Source organism: Rhincodon typus, chromosome 2, assembly GCF_021869965.1.
Source record: "Rhincodon typus isolate 14 chromosome 2, sRhiTyp1.1, whole genome shotgun sequence".
NCBI lineage: Eukaryota > Metazoa > Chordata > Chondrichthyes > Orectolobiformes > Rhincodontidae > Rhincodon > Rhincodon typus.
The window spans coordinates 147,933,184-147,946,878 of record NC_063333.1 but is presented as its reverse complement, the minus strand read 5'-3'; the positions used below and the strand labels follow the sequence as shown (position 1 = coordinate 147,946,878).

At 40.7% G+C, this 13,695-nt stretch overlaps 1 protein-coding gene across 1 annotated transcript in view; it reads right to left on the bottom strand.

Moving 5' to 3' along the window:
- Positions 1–13,695, bottom strand: part of LOC109917775 (cadherin-12-like) — a 200,075-nt gene that overhangs the window by 111,026 nt on the left and 75,354 nt on the right. The window contains exon 5 of the mRNA XM_048609263.1: positions 1,226–1,413. Within this exon, the coding sequence (XP_048465220.1) occupies positions 1,226–1,413 (188 nt within the window). The remainder of the gene's footprint in view (positions 1–1,225; positions 1,414–13,695) is intronic.

Here is a 13,695-nt window from a genome sequence, read left to right as displayed (position 1 = left end):
GAAAAGCCATTGCAATGTTTTGGAATGTTCTAGAGTAATTTAATAACCATTTAGTTTTATTTTTCCAATTTCTAACAAATATTGAACAAAATCAAATCATAAGAAATTAGAAAAACCATGCAGTCCCTCAAATCACTTGAATTGTCAATACTGTATTATGAACTTCCAGTCAATTTGTATGCCTTAAAACTGGAGACAGGAGTCTACAAGACATGGTCATCAAAGGGTCACCTAGCTTATTTTGGAGATGGAAACCACTTCCCTGTCTTAAAATGGAACAAGAAAGACATTCCAGATTGATGTGAATCAAAGCCCTTTCCTGAAACCAGAGCTATTATCATCAACTGGAATGGGGCCATCCAACACACATACATGACTATGCGAAACTCTTGAAGTGTTAAATAACAATTACCCAATATGTGTAATCAACATAACCAACGGCTACTTAGGAAATGACTCTGAACTTGTAAAAGATCACAAGATGAGATAACGATTTTTCTGTCGACTTTTAAAATCAGCTGGAAGCTGCTTAGAGACAGAATTCCACCAGATAGCCTCTGACCTAGTTGCGGGGCAAGTATCCAAGCTAATTAACAGCAATAACATAAAGGCGAGAGATCCCAACAGAGATAAGGATTCCTATTTCAATTTCAAGTTCCCCTGAGAACCTACCCTCTAGAAATTTAACAATAAGAAATCCCATAGTCTGTTGAGAATCCATAATACCATAAGATATAGGAGCAGAATTAGGCTATTCGGCCCATCATTGAGTCTGCTCCACCATTCAATCATGGCTGACATGTTTGTCAACTTCACTATCCTGCCTTTTCACATAACCCTTGATCCCCTTACTAATTAAAAACCTATCTATCTCTGTTTTAAATACATTCAATGACTTGGCCTCCACAGCCTTCTGTGGCAATGAGTTCCACAGATTCAGCGCTCTCTGGCCGAAGAAATTGCTCCTCATCTCATCCTTCCCTTCATAAGCCCCTTGTTTCAACCGTGAAACTTTAAATCCTTGTAAAATCCTGATTTGCTTCATGGGAGACAGAGGTAATAAACCAGACAGTGAGTTAGCCATAATTTTTCACCATTTCTGAAAGGAATTTTCATCAAAAAAGGAACCATTATTGTAGTATAAAGTGCAACTCAGGCAACATGAGTACTGCCAATTTGTTTCATCATTGCTTTACAATGTGTCAAACATAATTACAATCCTGACCTTTTTCAGATTTATAATTCCTTCTTGTGTGGTCTTATTAGAGGTAATCCCAAACACATTTAGTCCATCCCCAGGCACGATGCTGTAGTCTATATTTGCATTCTTCCCAATATCAGCATCATTGGCCTTTATTCTACCAATTTCAGAAGCAACTGTGGTTGACTCAGGAACTTTCAGATGAAAGACGTCTGCAAAAAAGGATTCAAACCCACATAAAATATAATCAACATGTATTCTAAAGAAAACAAAGATGCACATTGTTGTTTGGCAACACTGAATTTGAGTCATGCTAAAAAGATGCACATTTTGTCAAAGATTTTCAGCTTGCATTCATCAAGACAGTTCACAAGAAATACGAAAGAAAAAGGAGAACAACACTTATCTCGTATGAGAGGTGAGTGCTGATTAATTGGCGAGTAAACTCAGATTGGTAGAAGCATTGTCAGGGAAACTGAACTAGTTAATGATGACTGACAGTTAACTCAAAGCTTTCCTTAAATTTTAAACAAAGTTGACTGTGATTGGTCAAGCACTGAGAAATGAACTAGAGAATGGTTACCTATTTTGTGGAGTTGAAAAAGGTTCAATGTGTCCGCATGTTCATTCTGTCTGCAAAATCTAGTGTCCTACATATTAACATGTTCAGCACAAGCAACTACATCACGTTACAAGCTCAAATGATGATACTAATTTCATTGTCAGTGTAGTTCTTCATATTCTCAGGATTTGCAGAAAATGTTGTCCAATTACATCAGACTCCATTTGCCAAGCAATCAGCACTCTCCTCTCAAACAGGAAAGATGTTATTTTCCCTTTGCTTCGATAGTTCTTGTAAATTGTCCTGGTGAATGCAAGACAAAAAAATTGGACACAATGTGTCTTTTTTAAGCATAACGCAAGGCAAAAGTATGGTTTAACAAGGTGTAGAGCTGGATAAACACAGCAGGCCTGGCAGAATCAGAGGAGCAGGAAAGCTGACGTTTCGGGTCTGGACGCTTCTTCAGAAATGGGGGAGGGGCAGGTGGCTCTGAAATAAATAGAGAGAGGGGGAGGTGATGATAGAAGGTGGATAGTGGAACAGATAGGGGGAGAGAAGACAGACAAGTCAAGGAGGAGTGCATTTCTCCAATACATCAATGACTGTATCGGCGCCATCTTGTGCTCCCATAAGGAGCTCAAACAGTTCATCCACTTTACTAGCACCTTCCACCCCAAGCTTAAGTTCACCTGAACCATCCCTGATACCTCTCTCTCCTTCTTGGACCTCTCTGTCTGTATCTCTGGTAACCACCTGGAAAATGATATCTATTCAAGCCCACCGACTCCCACAGCTACCTAGAATACACCTCCTCTCACCCGCCTTCCTGCAAGAATGCTATCCCCTATTCCCAATTCCTTCGCCTCCTCCACATCTGCTCCCGAGATGAAGCGTTCCACTCCCGGACATCCCAGATGTCCTCGTTTTTCAAGGACCGCAATTTCACCCCCCTCAGTGGTCGAAAACGCCCTCGACTGCATCTCTTGCGTTTCCCGTACCTCAGCCCTCACACCCCCTCCCCGCAATAACAACAAAGACAAAATTTCCCTTGCCCTCACATATCACCCTATCAACCTCCGGATTCAACGCATCATTCTCCGCCACTTCGGCCATCTGCAATCTGACCCCACTACGAAGGATATATTTCCCTCCCCACCCTGATCTGCCTTCTGGAGGGACCACTCTCTCTGTGACTCCCTTGTCCGGTCCACACTCCCCACTAGCCCCACTGCCCCCGGCACCTTTCCCTGCAACCGCAGGAAGTGCTACACCTGCCCCTACACCTCCCCCCTCACCTCCATCCCAGGCCCCAAAAAAACCTTCCACATTATACAGATGTTCACTTGCACATCTGTTAATGTGGTATACTGTATCCGCTGTTCCTGATGTGGCCTCCTCTACATCAGGGAGACCAAGCGGAGGCTTGGAAACCACTTTGTGAAGCATCTACGCTCGGTTTGTGACAAACAACAACACCTCCCAGTCGCGAACCACTTCAACTCCCCCTCCCACTCCTTGGACGACATGTCCATTCTGGGCCTCCTCTAGTGCCACAACGATGCCACCCGAAAACTGGAGGAACAGCACTTCATATTCCGCCTGGGAACCCTGCAGCCCAACGGTCTCAATGTGGACTTTACAAGCTTCAAAATCTACCCACCCCCGACCTCATCCCAAGATCATCCCCCCATCTCATACCCGCCTACTAGACCTGTCCGTCTTCCCTCCCACCTACCGACCTCTCCCTCCTCACTGACCAACCCCCATCCCAATTCTCTGTCTACACTCACCTTTACTGGCTTCATCCCCATCTCCTTGACCTGTCCATCTTCTCTCCACCTATCTGCTCCACTATCCAGCTTCTATCATCGCCTCCCCCTCTCTCAATTTATTTCAGAGCCCCCTTCCCCTCCCCCATTTCTGAAGAAGGGTCCAGACCTGAAATGTCAGCTTTCCTGCTCCTCTGATGCTGCCTGGCCTGCTGTGTTCATCCAGCTCCACACCTTGTTATCTCAGACTCCAGCATCAGCAGTTCCTACTACCTCTGCAAAAGTATGGTTTCCTCCTTGCAAAATGCCAGAATACCAAAGGCTGAAGAATGCAAGTACAATGACAATGTACGAAATCGCGATGCTGCAGAAATGTTGACCAGCTGTTTTGTAAAAAAAGTTATGTTCTATTCTTAGAGTCTAAAACAAATTAAGCTTTTGATCATCTGTAATGAAATTTAGTGGCTAAAATCTTTGTGACCTGTTAACCAAGGATGTGCCTCCACTGCCTATTCTTCCATAGAGACATTTGAAAAGGAAATCAGACTTTTTCCAATCATATTTGCATCTTCTGAGCTGGGCAACTTGGACTAAAACTATTGTTCACCTTATTATGTCGGAAGTACATAGCTTTGCAAACATATGAATTTATTGGAAACGACTACAATAAACAACTCACATTGCATAAAATAATTTCAATAATCTGTCAACATGTATAATAATCCTCATTCATTCTAAATAACAAATTAATTGAGCAATGCAGCTCTGAACAAACACATCTCAGTTCTAACTGTCGAAACAGAACACATTAAGGAGAAGATGGAGTTTATCATGGGTAAGTTATGAGTTTTTCTCTGTAACAATGAATTAAGATGTATACACCATTTTTCCCACAATTCTCTCTTTCTGCACTAATTGAATGATCTCCTTCTCATATTTTCTGTTTGGTTCAGTATTTTCAATTTGAATGATTCAGGATTTCAGGAATGGGCTTGGCAAGTCTATTTCCATAACAAAATGAAAATAACAAGTTTTGTTTTGATAGTGCTCATCACATAAAGAGAAATGAATAAATTCTTAAAGCACCTTATCAGGGATAAATAAAAAGCAATGGAGACCAACTTTTATTAAAACGCAAGTTTGATTTATGATAGTACCAGGTCTCACTCATACACCATCTTCATCAGAATTTCCTCGCATATATTCTCTTCAGTCCAGCAGTGCCTCAATTTTATAACTGTCTTAGCCTTTTTGAAATTTCCCTCCAAGGTTTTGCACCTCTCAATGTAAACCAACTTTGCCAGAATTACCTCTGAGATTCCTTTGCTTCAACTCTGGTTTGTAATACATCTCTGATGGTAAGAATGTCACCTGAGCAGCTGAGCACTCAACTAACTGGGCCCAAAGCTCTTCCCTAGGCATTTCTGTCTCTCTCCTCTTTTAAGGTACACTTTAACATCAACCGCTTTGTTCGGGCTTTTCAATACTTACCTGAATATCTCCTTTTGTATATTCTTAGTTGTTTATGCTCCTGTCTAGGAAGTTTCTGGACAGGTTTTACAGATTAAAGGGACTTCGTAAATACAAATCATCGCTGTTGAGGTAAGATAGTTAAGTAACCTTTTGACTAGTAAGATCCCAACGTGTCACTTTTACTCTGAATCAAGGCCAATATGTGCTTTTTGAGGATATGTGCGATATTGCGGATATACATAGCCAATGCGCATTCAATTTCCACAGTGCATTTGGGAAACACACAGACCACCAAAAACTACAAGAGGTAATGCATTCCAAAGTTTTTACCATGTATCTTCTTTGCATAGTCGACATGGCTGTGTGATCTTACTCGGCACAATTTCCTTTTCAAACCATCCAATTTACGCTGGGAAAAGCTGAAAACTCTGTTGTGCAAACACAGCATTCAAATCTGCAGTTCAACTTTTTGCCATTCTCAACGAGCACTGTAAAATGAGATAAACTATTTGGGGGATTTTCAAGGTGCCATCAGTTTTATATTCAGAATTGTCGAGACAGGATGGAAGTGTGAGGATGACTTTCCATTGCAAATCTGGGTTTGAGGAGAACGGTTACCTACCTGCCTTCCATTGCTGTTCTACCTCAGATACATTGGACCTGATATTATCATCCATTAGACAGTGATCTGGCAGAGCAGTGTCTGGTCCAAAGGATATCGAAAAGAATCTCTTTGCAGCAGCTGCCGCGAGGGAAATCAGCTGAGGTACAATTGGGGTCACACACATCATTTGTTTTATTGTCAATTTGCTGTTATAATGTAGCATTAACATAAAACTAACTATGGGTATCACTTCAGACACTATTTCATGGTATGAACCATGAATCAAGAGTAGTAACATGCTGTTGTAGCAACTCAGCTGGTAGAACACTTGCTGCTATGGCTGAAGGTTGTAAGTGAAAGTTTCACACCATGAACTGAGCATTGAATAAAATTCAGTCTGCTTCTGTACTGCAGCACTGAGGGAGATACCATCTCTCACATAGCAGACTGTGACACAATCCTTGAAGACAAGCAAGAGACATATGATTTGGGAGTAGGCCATTCAGCCCTTCAAGTCTACTCTGCCATTCAACAAGGTCCAGGCTAATCTGTGCGCTTTCCAAACTCCGCATCCCCATCAATCACAGTAGCCTTTGATTCTCCAGACATCCCCAGTGCCAAGTACGTATCTCTCAATCACCATCGCACACAAAAAAAACCAGGTTATCTAGTCATTATTACAATCTGCCCGTGGGATGTTACTATGTTCAAATTGGCTTCCACGCCTTCTTTAATGAACCAATGACTGTGCTTTAAAAAAGAAAATAGCTGTTCATGGGCCGCAAAGAATATGAGAGGGATATTTAAGGGACTTTTAGATAAGCACATGAATATGCAAATAATGCACGGTTATGGGTCAAAGGCAGGCAGAGGGCATTAGTTTAATTTGGCATCGTGTCCAGCACAACATTGTGGGTCGAAGGGCTCCCATGCTGTAAAATTCTATGTTCTAAAGTACTTTGGGATATTCTGAAGTCATGAAAGGTAGTACTAAATGCAACTTTTTTTTTCCCATAATTTATATTGTAGTCATAGAGTCAGACAGCATGGAAACAGACCCTTCGGTTCAACATAATCTCAAACTAACTAGTTCCACCTGCCTGTTCCTTCCCCATATCGTTCCAAACCTTTCATATTCAGGTACTTATCCAAATGTCTTATAAATGTGGTAATTGTACCCAAACCCACCACTTCCCCTGAAACTTGTATGAGCTGCTATTTAAAGGGAAATTTAGGGTTTGCTGCTTCAACCTTGCGCCATAAACTGCAACCCTTTGACAGGAAAGCCCCAGAATATAACACATGACAGCATGAAGCAACCGAAGAGCATCAAGTGCAGTGTTATCAAACTGAATGTTAAAAATCACTACAGTAAGTAATGACACTGACCTATCTCAATTCTGGTCACCTGAATAATCTTTATAACCTGCAGATGACAGACATTCTTCAAAATATGAACCAAGATCAGTGGAGCCTTTTACTACTTCGGGACTTTGCATGGCCACCAGTCAGACAACATTCACACAGACTGAATCAACTACTGACAACTTTATTTTGGATTTGGCATAAATAACTGAATCAATTATGGAGTTACAGATGAGTGCAATTCATTTTAGATACTATGGTGAATCAACCTATTAAGAATGATAAATGTCAGATTTTGGCATTGTCAGTGAATAGTTATAATTATGAATACAGCACTCGAGGGAAATGGACGGCAACTTGCATTTGCAAGTTAGTGAGTTTAACTGAAGCTCTTCATAAAGCAGAAAATGAGACTTAACCTGTGATACAGGAAGAGGTAGAGAGTATGCTTGAATGAAATAGTGTAAAAAGTTGATGGAAGCTAAATCTTGTTTTGATATTGTGTACATTGATGATTTGCAAACGTGTATTTTCAAGAAAGTTACTTCATAACATTGGTTTGACATAATTGCTTATGATATTCCTGCGTAAAGATATCAGATCCAACTTGAATAGCTGCTGCTGTACTTTGTAATCCATCAGGAAAGTCAATTTGTCAAGCTGTTTGAGCCCATTGTCTGTGATAGTGTTGCAATTTATTTTGTATTTATTTGTCATGTATTTTGTTGCTCCGTGAATAAATCTTCTGATATTTGTTCTCAGTAAGAACCTAGTCTGAGTGTTTATGGCTTACCTGAACTTAGAATAATAACTCAAGAAAAACATCAGATCTTAAAACAATTGAACTTTTTCAGACATGATGTGTCTTTTCTTGCAGCAATGAACAAGACTTGTTTTTAGCTCAATCACTTTCTCAACTCAACCATTTCTCTGCCTTTATCTTGCAGCTGTCAGGTATTCATAGTTAAAGACTATTAAGCTTCACAATTTCTTCACAAGCTATACTGCCTTTTATATCACTCCTCTAAATATGCATCCTTATCTCAGCCACAAAGCTCTTGATGGTAGGAAGTTATGGAGCAAAGTGGGAGCAGATTCCATTAGAATTCCATTAATTGTACTAGTGTCAACACAGTGTGGAGCTGGAGGAACACAGCAGGTCAGGCAGCATCAGAAGAGCAGGAAAGTCAACATTTCAGATCGGGACCCTTCAGCAGAACTGGTCTTTGCGGAGGGAGGAGGACAACTTCTTCAAGGTGAGCATCCTTGGATGAGGCTTCGCAGTGGGATTTTAAGTCACTCAGAGATAGCAAGAACTGCAGATACTGGAGTCAGAGATAACACAGTGTGAAGCTGGAGGAACACAGCAGGTCAGGCGGCATCAGAGGAGCAGGAGAATCGATGTTTTGGGTCAGGACCCTTCTTCATAACTCAGTTCTGAAGAAGGTTCCCTACCCGAAACATTGACTTTCCCATTCCTCTGATGCCGCCTGACCTGCTGTGTTCCTCCAGCTCCACTCCATTAATTGTGCAAATGGTTAGGTCACCAAGGTGTAGCAATGGAGAGGGTGAGATGGAAAGGAGATGAAAATGGGAAGTCCAGGAAGTAGCAGCTGGTAAAGAACAATCACTCTTGCACTCTAGCAACACAATGTGAAGGTCAAGTCACCATAGGGCTGCTCTCTCATTAGAGGGAGATGACTGGAGGTGAGCATAACCTGAGGGTCACCATTCCTCAGGTGAGAGGAGAAGTTGGCAATGAGAATTCTTCATAGTAACGTCAGCTGGTGTGAGAACTGAACTTATTCTGTTGGCATGACTCTGTATCACAAACCAGTTAGCTGATCTAACTGACCCCAACTCAATGTACAGCAGTACATATAAAAAAATGCTGAGTGCGCTTCTGATGGTGGCCCTATCTCTGAGCCAGGAGGCTCAAATTCAAATCCCATCTGCTCCAGAGGTGTGTCATAACATTTCTGAACAGGTTGATTAAAAATGCCTAAAACAATAGGCTGTGTTGCCATTTGTTTGTCAGTGAATGGGGAATGAAAGGGATTTATGAGGGATTTTAAGATTGAGATGCAAACACCCTCAATTAATGCAGTTAATGGAATAGAACCAACTTTCATGGAGGTAAAATGAAACAATATAGACTGACAATGGTGCAATTTTGACCCAAATCTATTTTATGTTGGAGGCATGATAGTAAATCCTCTTTTTAGTCATTAATTTGATTTTAGGGAGCTATTCTTTTGCGAGGACAATAGGCTTACAACTTCAATCAGAACCAATAAGTAACTAACTGCCAGAAATGTGCCAATTTTCTCAATGTATTCAGAGGGTTTAATGTTCTTCTGCATATTCTATGTAAATCAGAGATGAGTCAGCGCCTATCACCATCTGCTTCCAATTTAAATCATAAGCAAACTCCAAACAGCATTTATAGTATAGTCTAGTCATTTATTGTCACTTGTATTTAGGAATATAGTGTTTAAGTCGCCATACTCCAGCACCATTTTAATGACAGAAAATGCAAAAAGAAATAATTAAGACCGAGACAACGCAGTGTGGAGCTGGAGGAAAACAGCAGGTCAGGCAGCATCAAAGCTGCAGGAAAGTTGACATTTTGGGTCAGGATCCTTCTTCAGAAATGTTAATATGTGCTGCTTGTCATGAGATTGCAGTGCAAAATGACACCACTTATGCTTACTTCCAGAGTTTGATCATTGAATTTAAATTTCTTCCAGTAGCCATGGTAAGAATTGAACCCATCTCCCAAAAACATTACCTTTTGAAATACCAGCCCAATGACAATTCCCACGGCTCCACCATCATCCTCTAAATCCAATGCTGCAAAATTTCTGGTAACCTTTCCAACCAGAGGTCAATAAAGGCCCCTTAAGTGAGCAATTAATGCATACTTCAGTGGTTTCCCATTTTGATTGACGTTAACCAGCAGAAGATAAGGAGCTCATCATGGAAGGAGACCACAGATCCAACTCTGTCAGGTTACTTGTGACCTTCTGGTTTGGGTGAGGACCTTGCAGAAAGGCACTCAGTGTCTGTGAATCCCCAGATTGGAGTTCACACAAGAGTCAGTCCTGCCCTTTCCTATGACTCTGTACAATGCCACACTCACTTCTACATCCCACCAATGAATCCTTTCCCATGATCTCATTCATCATCACTCAGTTTTCTGCAGGAACCCAGGGCGAAGGCCCAAATGAATTACTGACTGTGGTCACTGTTTCCAGTGGCACTGCCAGAAATGGGCTCTTGCCTGGGTGGTGGCTTTTGGGTCTGGACGTGGAGAAAGGATTAAATGCCCATCATGCAGCCCGGAGCCTGGGTGGCAGAGATCCAGCTACCAATGACGGACTTAATTTTCTCAAGGCTCGAATACTTATGAGTTCATTACTATAATTAATCTACCATATTTTTAGGGACAGTGATGGAGTCAGTGTATTATGGGACAGTGAGGTAGCTTTTCAGTTTGGGTATCTGGGTGTGATTGATATCTCTGGGCCAATTGCCCATTTCAATATTTCACAGGTCAAGTGATGGAAGGACTCAAACAGCAACTCACCATCACAATTGCTGTCCAGTCGGAACAATGTCAAAGAGTACTCATCAAACTGTAGTAACTCTCTGGCCCTCCAGACTATGGTATCAGGGTTCTCTAACTCACAAGGCTGCAAATGTTGAGTCATTGAGAATACTCAAGGTTGAGATCAAAATGTTTCTGGGGAATTCAAGGGATGGGGGTATTTGGTGGGAAGGTCATAATAAAATTAACCCTGCTCATTTTGAATGATGTAGCAGGCATGAGGAGCTGAATGATCTCCTCCTGTTCTTAACTCTGATGTCTTTTTAAGACAAATGATGGCACTTCAGTTCGTAATCCATAGTAAGCCCAGGCTAATGTTCTTGGGACATGGGGTCAAAGCCTACCAAAGCAAATCGTGGTACTTAAGTACAAGTCTCCAACATCTCTGGAATTGAAAGCTGATCTCAGAAATGGTGATCATACACCATCTTTCATGTAAAAAGCCATCTAGTCTGACCTGTATGTGCATTGGCCCCCAGCAATGCTGCTGTCATTTGACTGACCCCAGTTCCAGGTCAGTTAGGAAAGGGTAAGAAATGCTGGCTCTCACATCTCCAGCTGTCATAAATTTGCAAAGGAACTAGAATAAATAAGGGAAGGAGGGCATCATTCAATTAGAAAAACAGCAAATGTTATCCTTATGCCAACATGTTTGATAAAATACTGGGAAATGTCTGTGTTCTGGTACAGAGATAACACAGTGTGGAACTGGAGGAGCACAGCAGGCCAAGCAGCATCAGAGGAGCAGGAAAGCTGACATTTCGGGTCAGGACCCGTTATCTCTAACTCCAGCATCAGCAGTTCTTATTATCTCTGTGTTCTGGTACTCCCTCATTAAATTTGTCTATCGTTACATCAAATTCATTGTTAACTCATCCTGACTTGGAAATATATCATTGTTCCTTCAGTGTTATTGGGTAAAAATCTTGAAATTCCCTCCGTAATGCATTGCGAGTCTACCAACAGCACATAGACTGCAGTGGTTCAAGAAGGCAGCTCACCAGCATCTTCTCAAGGGGTGACTAGGGATGGGCAATATATGCTGGGCTCAGCCAGCTACACCCACGTCTTGTGAATGAATAGCAAATAATCTGATTGTCAAACTTGCCTTTAGTCACTGCCACTGAGTTTTTTTTCTCCCACTTATCCACGGTGTTTACTGTTCCACTTTATTGAGATGCCTTTTTAACATATTGGCAGAGGTCTATTATTCAAGCTGCTGTCTTTCATAGTCGACACCACCATAATGGGAATTTTTTTTGTTAAGAACCACAGGCAGTGGGAATTAATTGTCTACCTCATTCTCAGCCAACTCAGCTATTTTGTCTCACACGACCAATTCCTCAAAAATAAACATTCTGCACAGGCACATATGCATGTTGGATGAGTGTTTCAATTGTGATTAAGAAAGTTTGTCTACTTGGAGACTTATGCCACAATTTGTTTAATCGACCAAATTATCTTGGATGTTACATGATCTTTGATAAACTCTCGAAAATGGACAAAAACAAATTGTGCACCATTCCTTTCATTCCTTCTTCTTTGGTGAATCTCAAAAGTGAAGTCATGGACTCTCACCAAGAATAGACATTAATATAAATGGCACCAAGCATGGCCCATGCACTTCTCTTTTATATAAGGGCTGAAACAACAGGAATCTCTGTCACCCTGTGTAGAAAATACTCTTCAGAAGCTTGTGGCCACACTCAACTCCTTAGTTTCCTAACCTCTGCTACTGACAATATTCAAGGGTGAGGTCAGTAGATTTTCAAACAGTTGAGTTTGATCACCCATGATCATGTTGAATAGTGGAACAGGCTCGAGGGGCTGAATGGCCTATTCCTGCTCCTAGTTTCCGAAATTCTTACCCTCACTACTATTGAGGTACCAGTATCATTGTTAATGATGGAATCAAACTCTATAAAAGTTTTATTTTATTTAAGCTTTTTCAATGTCCCGATTAGATAACTTGTTATTAAATTGTAACTTCTTTTTAAATAAAGATGTGCAGCAGAAATGGAGGGAAATAACATTCTGATTTGTTGTCATTTAAAAAGAAAGGAGAGGATAACATCCTAACTTCTCAAAATTTTATTTTGTTTTGTGTGAGCATATTGAAAATTCAAATATCGGACCTCAGGACTGTGGACATTCACAGCATGGGATGGGTCAATTTATCCTCTTGAATTTGAGCCTGCTATTTGAGTTGATGCAATCCCACCAGTCACCCTTTTTACCTGTTGAATGTTTGGCCTTGATTTGTTCTCTACTCAGAATAGATTTCCACTTTTTTCTCAAGATGCAACAGATCATTACAATTCTCTTTAGCAACGTTTTTCATCCTCAAACAACTTCAACAAAAAAATTTGCCTTACCAAAAGTTCTGAAGAAGCCATACCAGACTTGAAATGTTAACTCTGTTTCTCTCTCCTCAGATGTTGCAGGACCTGCTGAATTTCTCCAGCATACTCTGTGTTTGTTTCAGATTTCCAACATCAAAATATTTTGCCTGTATTCTTTTGACCAATCTCTCCCTTCTTTAATTCATCATTCTCAGAGCCCTCAAGAATGTTTCAATCAGAGGAAACAGTTTTTCTCTTTCACATCATCACTTAACAGAGTTAAATGAAGCAGTCTTCTGTGTCTCAGGAGAAATAATTCCAGCACCTCAGACTTCTTCTGAAAGTTGCAATTTCTCACGCCTGGTATCATCCTTGGAATTAAAGTTTCTATTTTGTTGCTAGCTCAACAGTTCATTTATCTGGGTTGCAAGATTGAATGCCAAACCAATTTCATCATGTTCCAGCAGTGTAGTTCATTCTTGTAACTGGCAGCTACATAATCTAAGTTTAATTTGTTAATTGGTATAGCGCTGCAATGATTTTAAATCCTGTACAATTTTATAGAGTGCCACTGAAAGCATTTGAGATTGGTAAGTGCAGAAGCATGAAAGAATTTCTTTTTACAGGACACATTATTAGAAAGAAGAAATAGGAATTAACTTCTCCTTGATTTGTTATACATGCAAAATGGTCAACATAATTTCTAAGGGTTAAGTTTAAAATGACATTGCTGCATCACAATAAACCTAATCCTACTTAATTCAAGATA